Source organism: Panthera onca, chromosome B4 (genome assembly GCF_046562875.1).
Source record: "Panthera onca isolate mPanOnc1 chromosome B4, mPanOnc1 haplotype 2, whole genome shotgun sequence".
Taxonomy (NCBI): Eukaryota; Metazoa; Chordata; class Mammalia; order Carnivora; family Felidae; genus Panthera; species Panthera onca.
In genome coordinates this window covers 62,221,277-62,241,065 of record NC_138345.1, presented here as the reverse complement: position 1 = coordinate 62,241,065, position 19,789 = coordinate 62,221,277, and the positions used below count along the sequence as shown (strand labels likewise).

The 19,789-nt window shown below is 39.1% G+C and overlaps 1 protein-coding gene across 3 annotated transcripts in view; it reads left to right on the top strand.

Moving 5' to 3' along the window:
* The window catches only part of TMTC1 (transmembrane O-mannosyltransferase targeting cadherins 1), a 278,857-nt gene that overhangs the window by 237,196 nt on the left and 21,872 nt on the right, over positions 1 to 19,789 (top strand). For all 3 annotated transcript variants that reach the window (XM_078449959.2, XM_078449960.2, XM_078449958.2), the window contains one exon: positions 3,363 to 3,471. In XM_078449959.2, the coding sequence (XP_078306085.2) occupies positions 3,363 to 3,471 (109 nt within the window). The remainder of the gene's footprint in view (positions 1 to 3,362; positions 3,472 to 19,789) is intronic.

The following is a 19,789-nucleotide window of genomic DNA, read 5'->3' as shown; positions in this document are numbered from 1 at the left end:
TAGAGAAATATGTGCTGTAATGTGGATAGGAAAAGAGATGCCTCTGAAACAGGAAATGAGTTGAAGTGAAGTTCAGTTCTCACGTGTAATGTATGACCAAAGAAAGTACTGTTGAGATTAATCCTCTGTAAATTATTATGTCAAAACCACACCTATTTCACAAGCTCCCACCAAAGGCTGAGCAAAAAGAGAGACTACAGAAGAAATGCCTCTTCTTACCATTTCTCTCCCTTTCAGAAACAAAACAACAACAAAATTATTGCTTACCAATTCCTTGGGCTTTTGTAAAAAACATTTAAAAATATCTGTTAAGATGGCATGTGCCTGACACCTGTTGGGGTCTAATGACTCTCAAAGGCTCCCAGGGAAAAGCAGAATCACCCGAGAATGCAGAGCCAAGAGGAAACGTCCTTTCTGCCTGGTCTTTGCATCTTGCAATACTCCTGTACTAAACAAAATTACATGATGAGCTATTTTTCTGAAAATGTGTCAGTCCCTCAAGAGAATAATAGAGATACAGCTTTTCATAAAGAATCAAGCTCCCTGGGGCACCTGGCTCAGTCGGTTAAGCGTCCGACTTCGACTCAGGTCATGATCTTATGGTTTGTGAGTTCGAGCCCCACTCCGGGCTCTGTGCTGACAGCTCAGAGCCTGGAGTCTGCTTCAGATTCTGTGTCTCATTCTTTCTCTGCCCCTACCCAACTTGTGCTCTGTTTCTCTTTGTCTCTCAAAAATAAATAAATGTAAAAAAAAAAAAAAAAAATCAAGCTCCCTGTGAATAACTGTGATGCTAACTTTTCCACTGTGTCATATGAATGGTAATGGACAGCCTCAAATATTTAGATTCCTAGATGTCATTAAGTGGTCATTAATCTCACTGAAATCATATATAAAAAGTTTGAGTTGCCGTTCTAACTGATGTGAGCCTGACCAATGAGAATCATTAAATCTTTCCTGTCAAATTGTTGTGGGTTTTTTTTCCTGCTGATTTTGAAGAATATCCAAGCTCAATTATGTCCCGGGGAACTCAATCTTCAGCTTTAATTTCCTAAATCCAAATCTTTTTGTGGATTTTGGGAGGATTTCCAAATTAATGTTAATAAAGACTTATGAAATCCTTGGCAAAAGAGTTCTGCTAAGCATGAGATCAATAGTCAAATTATCAAGATTAAAAAATAAGCTTTACTTTACAAGTGCCCATGGAAGAAGTACCTCAAGGTATATTCTAGATTAAAAACGCAAAGTATGTAAACATCCTGGACTTCCATAGAGCCTAACAGACACTCTTTAAATGTTTGTTGACTAAGTGATTGAATCAATAAAAAAGCAGCACTAAGACAGCTGTGATGCAAATTTCTTATAACCCTGCAACTTTCAAGCCACATCCCAAAATAATCCACTGAAGGACGCAGGTGTTTCACCTTGATACCAGGGGCAGGAGTGTGCATCAGGAAGAGCCCGGTTAGCTCTGCCCCCAGTAAGAAGAGGAGTGCATGGACAGCCACCTCCCTTAGGAAATGGCTAACACGTAATAGATAATGATAGATGCTTGCTAAACCCAACAGTTAAATGGAAGGTCTTTGCTGGAAACATGTCTTTTTTTTCAAGGTCTATGATAGAAGACTCCTTTCTAGGTAAAATCACCTTGTAGCATGCTCCTTCTAGTACTTGGAACTGATGCTTGTGGAGTCAATATTAGTTTTTCCTCTACAGATCTTCATCCTACAGAGACTGAAGCCATAGGGGGCTTGCAGCAGGAGCTACACTGCGCTGTCTTTGCTAATTTATGGAGCAATTCTGCTGAAATCTCAGTATGAGAACCAATTACCAGAGAATCTTTTTTAAATGTAGGGTTTGATTCAGGAGGTCTGAATGGGGCCAGAAGCTTTGCATTTCTAACAAGCTCCTGGTGGTGGTGATGATACTGGTCTAGGACTCACACTTGGAGCAGCAAGGTCATGAGAGGTGGGTTTCTAAGTAGTTAGAAGAAGCAGATGTGGTGTGAAGGAAAAGCACTAGATCTCGACCCAGAAGACTGGTTATATGAACATGATGAGTCACTTGACTTTTCTGAATCCACGTTTTCTCATTAGAAAAATGAATATGATAGGACAGTAAACACCTGCTGTGTGGGATTGTTGTGAAAATTTATAATGTTACGCGAAAAGTGACCAGAGTCTATATGGTACATTGCTGAGTAAGTGATTGTTGACCCTAAATAGTGAAAACGTAGGCACATAAGTCTATAGTGGTAACTGGTAAAGATGGGGGGACTCTTAAGCTGTGTGCTTTCTATACTTCCAGGGATTCTATTTTTTTATTCCACTGCTTAGCAAGTGTCCAGTGTTTGTGAAATTGTATTTGTAGCAAAGTTGATCACTGCCACTGTATATTTTTGGCTTCAAAATGTCGATATCAGGATAATGACCCGGTGTTTCCCCCATGGCACTAGCAGGAAAGAGAACTGCTACCCAAAACATTGGTAATAACTTTGGGGCCTCGAGTCCTCTTCGAACCAGAAACAATTACTTTCAAGAAAAGGCTAAAATGGAGAAGACAGAACCAGCCCAGATTTTCAGTGAAAATGTGATGAATAAAATAGCTGATCGTTCTTTGCCAGCCGGTAGTCACGGTATCTTAACTTCATAAATTATGTATAAATGGATCCCTCCTCAATGTAAAAGCAAAGGTTCACGTGAGCAGTTTGGCTGGCTTGTGCCTGACGGGTGGCTCGGCCACCGTGGCACCCAGCCTGTATTGGTACAGCTCGTCCTCCAGGGGCTCAGCACATCGTTCACATCATTGTAAACCGGCTCCCTCGAGTGCCTCCACATTGCTCCTCTGGTGGTCAAGCTTTCTGGTTAACGAACTTGTAACATATTAATATCTTTTTTTAAGTTTATTTAGAGACAGAGAGTGGACAAGGGGCAGAGAGAGGAAGAGAGAGAGAATCCCAAGCAGGCTCCACACTGTCAGTGCAGAGCCCAACGCAGGACTCAAACTCACGAACCATGAGATCATGACCCAAGCCGAAACCAAGAGTTGGACGCTTAACTGAGTGAGCCACCCAGGCACCCCGAAACTTGTAAAATATTAAATAAAACTCTCAAAAAGTGTATAGCAGGAAATAGAAGGTAGAAAAATCAGTGAATAACCTGCAGCATCATTTACACCTCTTTCCACTTAGAATTCAGAGACAGAAACTGTTAGTACCTTGAGACAATCTAGTTTAATTCATTTGCAATGTAATCCAGAGGGAATCAGTAATCTTTGCTAAAAGAAATGAGATTTTACATCTAATCAGAGGATTTAAACACAGTGTTATTAAAAGATGTTGTTTTTTCCCTCTTTATGACCTCCAGGTCCCAGGAGAAAAAAGAAGAGGCTATCACCTTATTGAAGGACTCCATTAAATACGGCCCAGAGTTTGCAGATGCATATTCAAGCTTAGCTTCATTGCTGGCCGAGCAGGTAATTGTTTCCTTTGAACTTCACATATTTTTTTAAAATGTTTATTGTTGAGGAGTACCTGGGTGACTCAGTCAGTTATGTGTCTGACTCTTGATTTCAGTTCCAGTCATGATGTCACAGTTCATGAGTTTGAGCCCCACATTGGACTCTGTGCTGACAGCATGGAGCCTGCTTAGGATTCTCTGTTTCTCCCTTTCTCCGCCACTCCCCCACTTGCCCTCTCTCTGTCTCTCAAAAAAAAAAAAAAAAAACCAACTTAAAAGTTTTTGCTGTTAAATATATAAATTAATATTACCCAGATTTTGGTACCAATGAGTCAGTTTGTAACCCCATATTGAGCAACTAATTTCTATGTCTGTTTTCTTCTTGACAGAAATTATAAGCCTAGCTTCTTACCCCAATACTCTCTGTGTACTGAAGGTAGCCTTTAGACAAAGATTAGAGGTCATTAGAGGTCATTCATGTATTCTATATCACTTTGGGGCAAAATCTCTCAAGAATAATACACGGTATTTGCTAGTTTTATTGCTATTTCTTATATTTTTCTGGGGACTTGTTAATGGAATCAGATCTCCAAACTCAATGTGGAACCAATTACTGATAATAGATCCTGTGTCTCAATACCTGTTAAAAGATCACAGAGGCTTATAGAACAGGCTCTGAAGAGATAACATTTCTCATGGTATACAGGGATATTCTTATTCCCCTTCTCTCTTCACTTGTGTCTAAATGATTGGATACTATTTTTCAGTGTTCTGGATGCATGCCCCCTGCTAAGGGGAAACAAGCATAAACTGTCTTCTCTAAACTGATGATGCAGTTTTGTTGACACACATAAGTGCCCTCAATAGACAGTGGATTCTGCTGTGACACAATTGGCCAGATTGTCTTTAAAATCAAAGTCAACACCTTCAAAAGATGCCCTGCAGCATTCAGTTGGTTGAAATGTAATGAATGATTTGATACTGATACATGATTTGATATCAGTTACATAGATGTGCAATTTGCATTGAAAAAATTTTGGATGTTTCAACAAGAAGCAAATTTAGAACTTTCTGTGGATATTTAAGTGTCAGAAATGATAAGACTAGTTTTCATGCTCTAATATTCTCTGTATAGTGTAGGTGGGCTTTAGACAGAAGCTCAGGTCTGTGGTGGGTGATTTCAATGCATGTTTTAGCATAGTGGTTAAGCTGATGTGATGATGATTGTGTTCTGTTATACATTGGCGGTCCTCAGCTACCTTTGGCTTGTGTTGAAGCAGAGACTGTGGGAACTTTCTGCTTAACCAACTGAGCCACCCAGGGACCCTTGGACACTGTGGGAACCTTCTGAAACAAAGATTGACTGTCTCGATCCCTTTTTCTCACCTCATCCTGGCTCGTTCGTTTTCATAAGAAGACCTTTATCCTCCCCTCCCTCCCCCTGCCCCACCCTGTCTGGCTAGGTGTCTGGCAGTTACTCACACATGCCAAGCATGCTTCTCTCTTGGAGCCTCTGCACTGTTTCCTTTGTCTGCAAGTTTTCTCTCAGACATCTTAGGGTATCCTTCCTCACGTCATGCTGGTTTCTCTGCAACGTTACCATATCCGAGGGGTTGTCTGCAATTACCCTTCTTAACTAGCAACCTCACCCTGACTGACCACCATGTTCTCTTTCACCTTGCCCTGCCTTATGTTTCCCAAAAGTATGTATCACCATCTAACATATGTTTGTCTATGATCGTTCTCCCACCACTAGAATATTTAACTCATGAGAATGACTGTCTCTTCTATTCATGGCTGGTTCCCAGTGTCTGTCACGTTATATGCAATGAATAAATGTTGAGTGAATAAATGAATCCATATGAACTGGAGAGCATATGGTCCCTCCAATCCAGTATATAGCCTAAATTTTATTCTTACATTACAGTACAACTAAGCCTGTGGGCCACACTGTTTTGCAATTGATCATACCTATATGTGATGATTTTGTCCTACACGGAGCGATAGTATGAGGGCCACTGTGAGAAATTATTCTTTGTAACCATAGAGTCAGGGGTAGGGGTGAGGACAGCACCTGCTGCATCATTCAGTGGCTTCTTTATGAGGACTCAGGAGAAATTTCTCTCATCTCACCGTTAGGAAAGGCTCAGCTTCTCCTGAGTTACAAGCTTTTTGCTTTATTTTTAATCTAATGCAGGAAAAATCTTGGAAATTCTGAAAAGGGTCAAGTGTATTTCCATCCCCCTTTCCCCATCCTCTAACAACCATCTAGACCGTATATTCTGCTCTTCTCTATGTGCTGCTTTTACTCCCGGGTTTATCATTTTCCTTAATTTATTTTATTCAGTTTTTGTTTTCAATTTTTATTTTTTATTAGTTTTCTTGGATGTTTTCAATTTTTAAAAGCTACCTCAATTTCTTCGTGGAATAATGAGGTATAAGTAAGTAAATACAGTTGACTCTTGAACAATGAGGGGGTTAGGGGCACTGACCACCTGCACAGTTGAAAATCCACATACTGACTCCCCCAAAACTTAACTACTAAAAGCATATTGTTGACTGGAAGCCTTACCAATAACATAAATAGTTGATTACATATATTTTGTATATTATATGTATTATATACTGTATTCTTATAACAAAGTAAGCTAGGGAAAAGAAAATGTTATTAAGAAAATCATAAGGAAAAAACACTTACGGCACTGTGCTATATTTATCGAAAAAAAATCCACGTATAAGTGGACCCACAATGTTCATACCTATGTTGTTCAAGGGTCAACTGTAAATAAAGCATTCTGCCAATAGTGCCCACTTCATATCTTTTTTTTCCCCAACTCACCAGGACAGATAATAAACATTTAACTGTTCCTTCTTGATGAAAATTATGCTTAAAGTAAGTAATTATACTTAAGTAAGATAAATTATATTGTCATTTACCTAAGACCAGTGATAACACAGTATGTTGTTTTGGGGGGAGTTTTTTACAGATATGAGTAGAACTTGTATATATTCATATACTTCTGTCTTCCTAAAATGCCGTCTCTTCTTTATCCCCTATAAATCCTGCCGAGTTTTCAAGATCCAATTCAACTCCCACATCTTCCTCCGAAATTTCTCCACCTCCCCTTCTGGTGGGGAGTCATGTTTCCTCAGAGCTCCTTTTTTAAAAAAGTGTTTATTTATTTATTTTGAGAGAGAGAGAGAAAGAGAGAGAGCGCACACAAGTTGGGGAAGGGCAGAGAGGGAGGGAGAGAGAGAATCCCAAGCAGGGATCCGCACTGTCAGCACAGAGCCTAACTTGGGGCTCAATCCCACGAACCGTGAGATCATGACCTAAACTGAAACCAAGAGTCAGATGCTTAACTGACTGAGTCACCCAGGCACCCCTCCTTGGGGCTCCTGTAATGTTAATGGGAACACACACCAACATGCAAACCAATCACATATTTTTATTTCTTGAGTTAATATCTTGAACTATAATCTAAGCAATTTTTCAGGTTTATTTTCTTTACAAGACCGTAAGTTATTTTAAGAAAAGCAGTGTCTTTAGATACCTATTTCTTTTCCAGGGCTTAGGATAGTTTACTGTGTAATGCAGTCATTCAGACAGTGTGTCTTCACTTGATTTACTTTGGGATTCAGTTACTCTGTAGTGTGATACTAAGAGCAATTGACAGGGGACTAAGAGACCTAGTTCTAGACCTTACTCCATAGTTAGCCAACTACACAGACTTGGGTGAGGAGTACTTAACCTCTCTGGGCCCCAGTTTCCAAATAAGAAAATTGATAAATATTCTAGATGATCTTTACTGCATCTATGGCATTAACATTTTGAGTGCCTGAAATTAATCTTCTTTAACGTCAACTAAGTGATTTTTAGTCCTTTTTTCTGACATTCTTCGTATTAACTACCCTTTCTAGATATTTCACTTGGCAATTCATTAGAATTGTTCTTTACCATTTTTTTTATTCGAGTACAATTAACATACACTGTTACGTTAGCTTCGGGTGCACAATATAGTGATTGAATAATGCTATACATTACTCAGTGCTCAGCAGTATACATGTACTCTCAATGCCCTTAGTGCTAAGGCATTTTTTAATGAATACTCTATGGTTCCACTGTAATTAGTACTATTGTTTCTATACAAATACAGCATTAATATGTTAATACTGTGAAAAGTGATTTGCCTTAATCAATATCTGTAAGCTTCACTTGTGTTTTCTTTCTAAATCGATGAGCTCCAAGTTGATGAAAAGCTATTCTTCTAAAAATGTGACCTTGAAATTTCCTGCAGTCCCTTCTGCAGTGTCTTGCTATTAACTAACACATTTTATAGAAAGTGAAAGTTTGAAAAGGACAAGAAATATACATTTTCCTCTGTTATGTTTAAGAAGTATCAGATGCCTTATTTAAATTCAGTTATGGGATATTTCATTTTCGTGAACCACAGTGATAAATTGAGGTAAAGTCATTGCGTGTCACATAGTTGAAGTTATGAACAATTTTTAAGAAGAACAAACTGCAATCATCATATTTTCTTCCATACAAGGGTCACATCTTTTGCCAGGCTTTCTTACTCGAAGTTCAAATGTAAAATGCAATGAGATCTAAGAACGTAATTGAAAGATTGGAAGGTTTTCTCTTTGCTCCTTTGGGCAATTGATTTTAACATCAAAGAGAACAGCTGTTGGGCATAACTCAGGATTGCCTTCCCTCTCTGACTTTCAACATTTTGTCTTCATGTTTTGAATTCTTTAGTAAGAAAAGAAGGCTTCAGAGGCACAAGCAAGGCACAGAGAAACTGGTAGAGAAAAATCCACCAGCTTAACATTCTTCAGTAGCAAATGAATTCATTTCTTGGTGGCACAACCTTACTTAATAACTTTTGAGCATTTCAGACTCTAAGAGTATATCAAAGCAGTGACCACAAACCTTGGTCACTCTGTAACACACTTGTGAAACCATCCCTTCACTTAACAGGTTATCTTCCAGTGTCACCTGGACACATGCATGGCCCATGCATACTATGGTCATGGGCCAATCTAATGATAGAAAATGGTTTCCTACGCTGAGCTAAAGTCAGTCATCCTATAATTTGCTCCCTTTGAGCTCATTCTAACAGAGAGCTTGTTGCACATAGCTGAAGAACACAGCTATGTTATCACTTCTCTAATTATCACTTTCAAAGCTAACCTTGTTTCTTTCACCTTGTTTCTCTTTTACCCTGGTTTCCAAATTCTTTGCTTCTGGTCATGTTGCTTTGCATAGCCTCTGGACTGTCCATTTTCTCTATGACAGTATACTTCTCATATTGAACTGTAGTTCAGCAAGGTCAGGGTGGAATAGAAATGCTTCCCTGGCTTGACATCCCTTGTGTCTAATAAATGATGCCCTAAAACGAATGATACTGGTTATCTGGCATCCACATGATGCTTTGGCTCACGTGGGAGATACAGTCAACGGAAATTTCTTTTTCTTTTTTTTTCTTTTTTCAATATAATTTATTGTCAAGTTGGCTAGCATACAGTGTATACAGTGTGCTCTTGGTTTCGGTGGTAAATTCCCATGATTCTTCACTTATGGACAACACCCAGTGTTCATCCCAACAAGTGCCCTCCTCAATGCCCATCACCCATTTCCCCCTCTCCGCCGCTCCCTGTTTGTTCTCTGCATTTAAGAGTCTTTTATGGTTTGCCTCCCTCCCTCTCTGTAACTATTTTTCCCCCCTTCCCTTCCCTCATTGTCTTCTGTTAAGTTTCTCAAGTTCCACATATGAGTGAAAACATATGATATCTTTCTTTCTCTGACTTATTTCACATAGCATAATACTCTCCAGTTCCATCCACGTTGCTGCAAATGGCAAGATTTCATTCTTTTTCATTGCCAAGTAGTATTCCATTGTATACATAAACCACATCTTTATCCATTCATCAGTTCACGGACATTTAGGCTCTTTCCATAATTTGACTATTGTTGAAAGCACTGCTATAAACATTGGGATACATGTGCCCCTATGCATCAGCACTCCTGTATCCTTTGGATAAATTCCTAGTAGTGCTATTGCTGCGTTGTAGGGCAGTTCTATTTTTAATTTTTTGAGGAACCTCCACACTGTTTTCCAGAGCGGCTGCACCAGTTTGCATTCCCACCAACAGTGCAGGAGGGTTCCCATTTCTCCACATCCTCTCCAGCATCTGTAGTTTCCTGATTTGTTCATTTTAGCCACTCTGACTGGTGTGAGGTGGTATCTCAGTGTCGCTTTGATTTGTATTTCCCTGGTGATGAGTGATAGTCAACTGAAATTTCTAAACAATGTGAACACTTGTTAGTCCAGGTCTCACCCATTTTGCAGGCATGTTTTTACAGCCTGGATAAGAGGATTCATCTTTATCTGTATTTAATTTCAACTTCTTTATTATAATCAGCCTGGAAATTTCAGGTGTTCTAGGACTTTTTAGTCCTTTTTTCTGACATTCTTTGTATTAACTACCCTTTCCAGATATTTTACTTGGCGAATTAACTAAGAATAGTTTCTAGCTACTCATTTACGTATTTGGTTTAAAAAAATGCTGCAGAGATGAGTAGCAGGTTAGAAAGCCCTACATTGTGTTTGTAGGATCTTCTCTCCACGTTGACCTCTATTTTACCCAAGACTCTTTAGGTACAGTTATTTAATTTTTGATTAACTGATCAAATCATATTAGCATCTAGCTCACCTCGTCTTATCTACTTGGATGTTGTGAGACACTGTGTCAGAAACCTGCTGAAACCCTTCCCCTGATTGAAGGTTGTGAGTCTATTAAAAAAAACAACAACAAAAAAACACAAGTGTCATTTGCCATGCCTTGTTGCTCTTACTGTATGCATGCAGCTGTCTGTTGACACCTCTTCCCATCCTCACTGCTGGTAAAACTGTGAGGGTGATAATCCCTTCTGGGATTTATCTGAGACTAACATTGTATTCCTTGCTCTGTTGGAACCTGAAGGCAACAAGTAATTCTGTTGGGGCACGGTAGAGAAATTGAGAAAGGGAAATTTGAAAAATGGGTTAATAAGTCGAAAAGATATTACATGCTGGAGCCTTTTAAGGCCCACAGTGGAGCCCAAATTTGACATTGATAGATAATAAGAAGCAAAGGCAAGTGTCTACGCAAAGGGTTATAAAACAGGAGAGGAAGAAAATATGTGGAAATATGTGGGATATTGTGAGGAGGCTTTTAAATGCCGTGCAGTGTGAGTAGTTGAGAGCCTCGTTTCTGGCACAAAGTGTGGGAATGGACAGACGTTATTGTGGAAAAAGAATCCCTTTGTGTTTAAGAACTGTTTGTAGGTGAAGGCTGAAAGGAAAAGAAAACGGAAAATTAAAAATTCCAGGGCAGAGCACCTTAAGGACTGAGAAGACACATGGTCACTGAACGCCATGGGGAAGCCAAGGAGAAGGGAGAATTTAGGAAAGGAGGAAAAGAGGTCAGCTTCCACATTCCTTTTCTATTACACAAGTAATATGAAAATGTAAAATGAAAAGTGGGGAAAAGTCAGAGAAAATAAAATATACCTTTCATTAATATGATATCTAGAAACAACAAATATTATTATTTTTTAATACCCTGCAAGTCTTGCAATATAAATATTTTGTTTTCATACATTCACAAGTAATTTGTGTCCTATCCTTTTCACTTGCCATTAAATTATGCATATCATACATATTCATGGCTTTCATAAATACCATTTTTTTAACGTTTTTAAATTTTTTTAAGTTTATTTATTTATTTTGAGAGAGTGTGTGCTGGAGGGGCAGAGAGAGGTGGGGAGAGAGAATCTCAAGCAGGTTCTGTGCCATTAGTGCAGAGCCTGATGTGTGGCTTGAACCCATGAATGGTGAGATCATGACCTGAGCCGAAACCAAGAGTTGGACGCTTAAACTGAACGAACCACCCAGGAGCCCCCAGTGTATTTCAATATTAAATTATCCTTCTCTAGGTGATCCTACCATTCTTCTGTTCTTTTATTTTAGTCTTTTTTTTTTTTCTTCATGCAAAGTTGGGAATAATTGTTTAGTAATAATGAAATAATCTTAGGGTAATTTGTAAGGGTGAAACACCTTGCAAATAGCAAGCTTTCAAGACACAGGAAAAATAAGATCACCAAAATCCCATAATGTATTTTAAATTTATAAAATAGTCTGCTGGACTCATCTGGTGATTGCAAGATAAAATGAATTTTATTCTGTTTTTAAAAAGAATGGTAAAGGGGGCACCTGGGTTGCTTAGTCAGTTAAGAATGCAACTCTTTTCTATTTATTTATTTTTTTTTAATTTACATCCAAGGTAGCAGATAGTGCAACAGTGATTTCAGGAGTAGATTCCTTAATGCCCCTTGCCCATTTAACCATCCCCCCTCCCTCGACCCCTCCAGTAACCCTCTTGTTTGTTCTCCATATTTAAGAGTCTCTTATGTTTTGTCCCTCTCCCTTTTTTAATATTATTTTTGCTTCCCTTTCCCTTATGTTCATCTGTTTTGTATCTTAAAGTCCTCATATGAGTGAAGTCATATGATATTCATCCTTCTCTAATTTCGCTTAGCATAATACCCTCTAGTTCCATCCACATAGTTGCAAAAGCAAGATTTCATTCTTTTTGATTGCCGAGTAATACTCCATTGTATATATATACCACATCTTCTTTATCCATTCATCCATCAGTGGACATTTGGGCTCTTTCCATAATTTGGCTATTGTTGAGAGTGCTGCTATAAACATTCGGTTGCATGTGCCCCTTCAAAACAGCACACCTGTATCCCTTGGATAAATGTCTAGTAGTGCAGTTGCTGGGTCATAGGGTAGTTCTATTTTTAATTTTTTGAGGAACCTCATACTGTTTTCCAGAGTAGCTCCACCAGTTTTCATTCCCACTAGCAGTGCAAAAGAGATCCTCTTTTTTCCACATCCTCACCAACATCTGTTGTTGCCTGAGTTGTTAATGTTAGCCATTCTGACAGGTGTAAGGTGGTATCTCATTGTTGATGAGTGATGTTGAGCATTTTTTCATGTGTCGGTTGGCCATCTGGATGTCTTCTTTGGAGAAGGGTCTATTCATGTCTTTTGCCCATTTCCTCACTGGATTATTTGTTTTTTGGGTGTTGAGTTTGGTAAGTTCTTTGTAGATTTTGGATACTAACCCTTTATCTGATATGTCGTTTGCAACTATCTTCTCCCATTCCATTGGTTGCCGTTTAGTTTTGCTGATGGCTTCCTTCACTGTGCAGAAGCTTTTTATTTTGATGAGGTCCCAGTAGTTCATTTTTGCTTTTGTTTCCCTTGCCTCCAGAGATGTGTTGAGTAAGAAGTTGCTGTGGCCAAGGTCAAAGAGGTTTTTGCCTGCTATCTCCTCAAGGATTTTGATGGCTTCCTGTCTTACATTTAGGTCCATAAATACCATTTTAATGGCTACTTACTAGTTATCAAAATGATATATTCTAATTTACATAATAAATTAGCCCAACTTTTGTACACTTGGGTTCTGTGTATGTGTGTGGCAGTGTGCTTTTCCTTTCTTTTTTTTAATTGTTTTTAAGTTGATTTATTTATTTTGAGAGAGAGAGAGAGAGAGAGAGTGAAGAGGGGAGGGGCAGAGATAGAGAGCAGGGGAGGGGCAATTGAGAGGGAGAGAGAGAATCCCAAGCAGGCTCTGTTCTGTCAGCACAGAGCCCAAAGTGGAGCTTGAACCCATGAACTGTGAGATCATGATCTAGTGGAAATCAAGAGTCAAATGATTAACCGACCAAGCCACCCAGGCACCCCAAACTTTTCCTTTCTTATGGCTTTTCCAAAACAATATTTTGAGTCATTTCTGATGATAGATTCCTAAAAGTGGAATTCTCACATCAAAGAGTATCAACATATTTCAGTGAGATACCTTACTACATTGTTCTTGAGATACATTACTAATTTGCTTTCTGAAAGAGTGATACCAGTATTCTCTGCTGCCAACAGTATCCAGCCTTTAAGTGTTGAATGTTAGTGGAACATTTAAGTGGAAATAGCATGTGGGCAGATGGCAGTGAGAAAGATTAGGACTGGGAAGATGGACTTAGGACTTCAAATAAATGGAACCATATTATGAGTAGGTAATTTCTCTGAGGGGAAAATGAAGAATAGTGTGTGTGTGTTGGGGGTGGGGTGGATAACTTAAAGAATTTTTTAACCTGATTATTTTACAGAGAGAAATATGAAGTTCAGAGAATTAAGTGCCTCTTAAGGTCGGACAAATAACTAGTGTCAGGACCAGGACTAGAGCCTGGTCTTTTGACTCATTGGCACTGCTCTTTCACTGTATGACACTGAGGTCCCATGATTGGACCATGGTAATGGGTAGGGTCAATGAGGTAGAGTGTGGAGGGAGTGGAAAGGAAAGAGAGAAGTGATAGAGGAAAGCCAGGAGGGTGAGTTGTCATAGATGTTAGATACATTAAAAAAAAAAAATCCAGAAAAAAAAAAACTGATATGCCTGTTTGTCTACTGCAGCAAAGAAGTCAAGAAGACTGAGAACAGAAAATAAACTCTTAGATTCGAAGTCAAGGTGGTCTCGGGCTTACTGTTCTCTCCTGGGTCTCCATTAACACTCAGAGCTGGCTGTACTCCAGCTTCACAGATAGGATTGTAAACATTTATAAGCCCACCATCATTTTTAACCAGCCTACTCTTGCAATAGATTATATAGCTTGCATTACACTATCAGTAAAGGAAAAAAAAAAATTAACACTGCTTATGACACTGACCTACTGTAAATTGTTGCTAGCCTCAGGTTTATAGCCTCTTGAAAAACTCAATTAATTAATTTCATAACACTTAAAATATTTTTCTTTTATGTATTTTGGGATATGACTTCACATGATATAGGAATGAAAAGAAATTGGAGCAATAAAATATAAGTTAGGAATATAGACCAAGAGTGAAAAGTCTCCTGCCATCCTTTGGGTAGATTCAGCCACATATATTGTGGCCAAATCAACTTGAACTAGACCCTACCTTGGGGCACCTGGGTAGCTCAGTCGGTTAAGCGGACGACTTCAGCTCAGGTCATGATCTCACGGTCCGTGAGTTCGAGCCCCGCGTCGTACTCTGTGCTGACAGCTCAGAGCCTGGAGCCTGCTTCAGATTCTGTGTCTCCCTCTCTCTCTGACCCTTCCCCCATTCATGCTCTGTCTCTGTCTCAAAAATAAATAAACGTTAAAAAAAAAAAAACAAAAAAAAAAAAACTAGACCCTACCTTAATAATTTATTGATTTAATTATTCAGCACAGGTACCACTAAGCATTAGGATTTTTTTTTTGTTAATGTTTATTCATTTTTTTTGAGAGAGAGAGAGACAGAGCACAAGTAGGGGAGGGGCAGAGAGATCGGGAGACACAGAATCTGAAGCAGGCTCTGGGCTCTGAGCTATCAGCACAGAGCCAGACTTGGGGCTCGAATTCATGAACCGCTAGATCATGACCTGAGCCGAAGTTGGATGTTTAACTAACCGAGCCACTCAGGTGCCCCGGCATTAGTTTTGATGAGCTAATCAGGTGTGGGCTTTATCCTCATGGAACTTAAGAGTATATTAGAAAGGCTAACCCTAAGCAAAGAATCACAGTCCTATATCCATATCCAATATCTAACACAATTACAACAAATATGCAAAGAGAAAGTACCATTGGGAATATTCTAGGGACCTAACCTAATGTGGGAAGGAACATATGGAGAACAGGGGCAGTGGCCAAAAAGTGACATTTAATCTGATTCCTAAAGAACTTTTAGATATCAACAAGGTAAAAATGAATATGAAAAACTTTCTGGCTAGAGGAAATAGACCGTGTGACAGCTCTGGGGTGAAGAAAAGTGGTATTTCTTCTTTTAATAGAAAATTTTGTGCCTACAGAGAATAAGTACAAAATAGTGTGAGAAGAGTTTGCAGATGGAGGGAACTGCAATTCTCTGCAAATGTGGGCTCCCCCCACCCCTTTTTTTCCTGGTCTCCTGACAGTGTTTTACACCTGTGGTTGCTTACTCTTGTTGTACTTTTAGCTTGTATTTAACAATTCTTAGCATTTCTTCTTTAAAGTGATTACTTCTGGCATACTTAAATTGTTACAGAGTGGTGTTGATCACAGTCTGCTGGGTGATAAAAAAAAAAAAATCAAGATTAAGAAATACCTGACATTTCCTTGGTGAGGAGAAATGCCAAGTTAATTTTCATTTTAGTTGGATGAGAAAGAGAATTAGACATCAAATATTGGCAGCTCGTTTCTCATGAATGTCCATGCTGATGACTGATGGGTGGAAGAACTGTTTTATAAAGAAAATAAAAGCAAAGGAGAGGGTGAGAAAGCAGGCAATCTCTGCTGTGTGTTTTGAGCTGCTATGTCTTGAAGAGTTTCTTAGAGACATGAGTTTAAACATCCATTGATCCTAAACTTACCAAGTTTGTCATAGTAAATAAAGGCATTGGACTAAAGGGGAAATAACCTTATGGCTCTGTGTTCATAAAAATACTTCCAGAAAACAATTCAGATGCATGACCATGATGTCAGGGCATTAGCACAACTTTCCATCTCCTCCCTGTAGGTCCTTCACCGCTTTGGAATACCACATCTTACACCTTCCGCACAGGAAGTGCACATTACAGGCCATTCATTAAGCCAGCTGTTCACAAAGTGTTGACTGGGGACACTTGAGGTCCAAGAAGGTCAATGCAGTTTTCACAATACTACTGACAAGTCATTTGCCTTTTTTACTCTCGTTCTTTTGTGAGTGTACAGTATTTTTTTAGAGGATACATGACATATTTATAATTATGGAAAGACTATTAAAATATTCTCCCATTTTCCAATTAAATATCTGTGTGAGACCAACATTTCTTCCCATACTCAACTAAAAACATAAAAATAGATTAGCACGCACGCACGCATGAAAAATAGATTAGCACAAAAGTAGATATGGGAATCCAGCTGTCTTCTATTAAGCCAAACATTAAAGAGATTTGCAAAAACATGAAATAATGCCAGTATTTTTTTTTTGCGGTGGAAAAATATTTTTTATTGTCATACAAATGTGTTATGTTTTAGTTTATTATATTTTTTTTTATTTTTTTAACGTTTTTATTTTATTTTTTTTTTTGAGACACAGAGAGACAGAGCATGAACAGGGGAGGGTCAGAGAGAGGGAGACACAGAATCCGAAACAGGCTCCAGGCTCTGAGCTGTCAGCACAGAGCCCGACACGGGGCTCAAACTCACGGACCACGAGATCATGACCTGAGCCGAGGTCGGCCGCTTAACCGACTGAGCCACCCAGGTGCCCCTATATTTTAAATAAACTAGTAAATATTTTTAAAATTTCTCAGCTTTATGTCTGTTGTGGTAAATATTGACAGATGTAGCCCACATAAACAAAGCTCTTTGGGGGTCCTCAGTAATTTTTAGTGTATAAAAGTATCCACAAAACCAAGAAGTTTGAGGATTGCTGCATTAAGCCCATGTCCATTTGTCCTCCTGGCTGCTGCAACTTGAACTGTAAGAAGTTTTCCAAACATATCGGTTGACCCAAGAGAGTAAATTGCAGTCAAGATGCCTTTTCCAAAGATCTACTCTTCACTTTCCATTCCTTGAGGTAAAAAGCATGTTGTGTTGGGTAATTACAGCATGTAAGAAGTGGAGATGTTGACTATGTTTTATTTCTCCCCCAAGGCCCATTTTATTTCCACAGTCCTGAAAATGCTTCAGCCTTGGAGAGGAGCCCATGCTTGCATGCTGCCCATTTTAACCATCACCCTCAAAGGTGATTTCATGCTGAGGCAGCGGTTCTTGGGGACTGTGGTGTAAAGCAGACAGTATTATTTGTCAGAGCCATTCTCTGGTCACAAGCATTTTTAATTAAAGTTGTCCTATAAATAGCTTATATTCATTTCCTCTGAATCTCACAAGTCAGTAGAGACTAGGAATGATTAGCTTAGGTCAGGACATCTAGCCAGATGGGGTAAATGAAAAGTGAGTGCTTGAAATAGAGCTTCAGGGATTCAGTACTACTACTTGTTAAGATAAATGCATTGCCCTTCCAGAGAAGGTGGAATTTATTTTAAATAAACACCTAGGAGGTATTTTTCTCCCACGGTGGTGGTTCCCTTTTGGTTTTTAATAAGTGGAGTTAATCATTCCTTGAAATTTACAGTCAAGCGAAAGGAAAAGACAGATATTGAAGACATTATTCATAGACCCAGAGTCTTGAGATAGCCCTTGGATTCCCGGAGGCACAGGGATGTGATCACTTGCCCTTGACACGCATGGTGTTTTAAGTCCCATTACTTCTTTGGACTTTGAAAATTGCATTTCTAGAGGAAACCCAGCTCATAAACCCCCAAATAAGAGAAGTTTTAGATGAAAAAGGTGATCTCTCTGGCTATTTCAGAGTAGCAAGAATGTGGGAAAAAGCAAAATTAAATCAGGTAAAGGAGTAATTGTACTTGAAAACTGTTGTTGAATGTTGTATTTGACTTTGGCAAGTTAGAACGTGAAGATATCAGTTGTATTCTTTTTAGGAAACATACCTTTCAGCTCTCCCACAGTTTAGTTATACAGTGATGGCTCTAAGATCTGAAATAGCCACGGATATTTTTCAAACACATTTTTATGTGATGCAGCTGTTGGAGTTAATGGTAACCAGCATTCTCGGGTATTTGGATCATGACAGGTGTAGAGAATCTATCTCATCTCAAGTCTGGATGTCATGTCACTTCTGGTTGCCCTGAGTACTTTGTGCTTCTCCTCCCCTGACGCTGTCACAGTACATTGCAATGTCTTCTTCCTATCTGAATCCCACTCAACTGCCATGGCAGGATCGTCTGTCTTGTTCACTCTTCTATCTCCACTGTGTGCTTGGCATGTGTGTGGTGCTCACAAAATATTTGTTGAGGGGATGGATATCCGAAAATATAATTGTTTCTGTTGATGCCAGAGACACCATTTATTTCCAGAAATACTGCTTTTATTCAGGGTTCACCCATTCCCTGTGTGTCCACTGAAAACCTAAATTCTGTTCTCTGTCCCCGTGTAGCTATGAGATTTGGGGCAAGTCTCTTAACCACTTTGCAGCCAGGTTTCTTCATTAGTTAAAAATGGTGGTGAGTTACTGTTTTTAATACTGTTTCCAGCTCTAATATTCTTTTATCTCCTCTGCTGACAATCTCACCCACTTTATTTTTTGAGGGGAGTGGAGGGGCGTAGGAGACGGGGAGAGATAATCCCAAGAGGCTCAGTGCTCAGCACAGAGCCCAACATAGGTCTCAGTCTTACTACTGCGAGATCATAACCTGACCCAAAATCAAGAGTCGGATGGTCAACTGACTGAGCCATCCAGGTGCCCCTCATCCATTGTATTTTTAATATTTGGGTGGGATTTTTTAAATGTTGATTTTACCATGACTATGTTAGTGTGTTTTAAAAGTACCATGTAATATACAAAATTTGATCCTTTAACACAAAAATAGCATTACAGTCAGTCTCACTAGTTGAATGCTAACACAGGAAACTTGAGATTTTCAGGAGCTGATTACTCAGGTTTGGATTAGCCAGCGTATTCTCTCTCTGGTTGCCTCCAGGATCTTAGATGTTTATTGACCTCTGTTTCAGAAGATGATTAAGAAAAGTTAAAAGGAAAACACCTAAGTTAATTATTTTTCATATTTGATAGGAAAGGAACTTGAAACTCTTGGCTAAGATGCCACTTGGACAGGGCCATGATGCTCCATGTGGCCTCAGTGACAACTCTAGTACACCTGAGCTCAAGAGCAGCTGTACTTAATCGTTTTAAAACACTGCTCTCATTGGGTTGTATTTGATAGTTCACTCATCTTTGAGCTCCTAAAACAGAGGGATTTTGTTTTATTCATCTGCGTGTTTTTGGCATCTGTCTCCCAGTGATACACGTAGCAATGCCAGCACTAAGGAGTGGTAATGATAAGGATGTGACATGACATATCCTATCGTGACAAGGTGCTATGTGCTATGCATTGTTCTACATACTTAACATGTTTTAATCCATTTAATTGTCACAACAACCCTATGAGATAGGTACTACTTGTATCCCTGTGTTACAACTGGGCACGTAGAGGGGAAGTAAGGTCACATAGATAATAAATGGTGGGTCTGGGATTCCAATCCGTATAGTGAAACACTGGCAGCCCGATCCCTAATCATTATACCATGCTCTCTACGGCCATTGCGGTAAATATGTCTTGAATGAATGAATAAGTGAATATGTTTGCAATAGTACTCTGTAGCTATTAACTTGATCTGC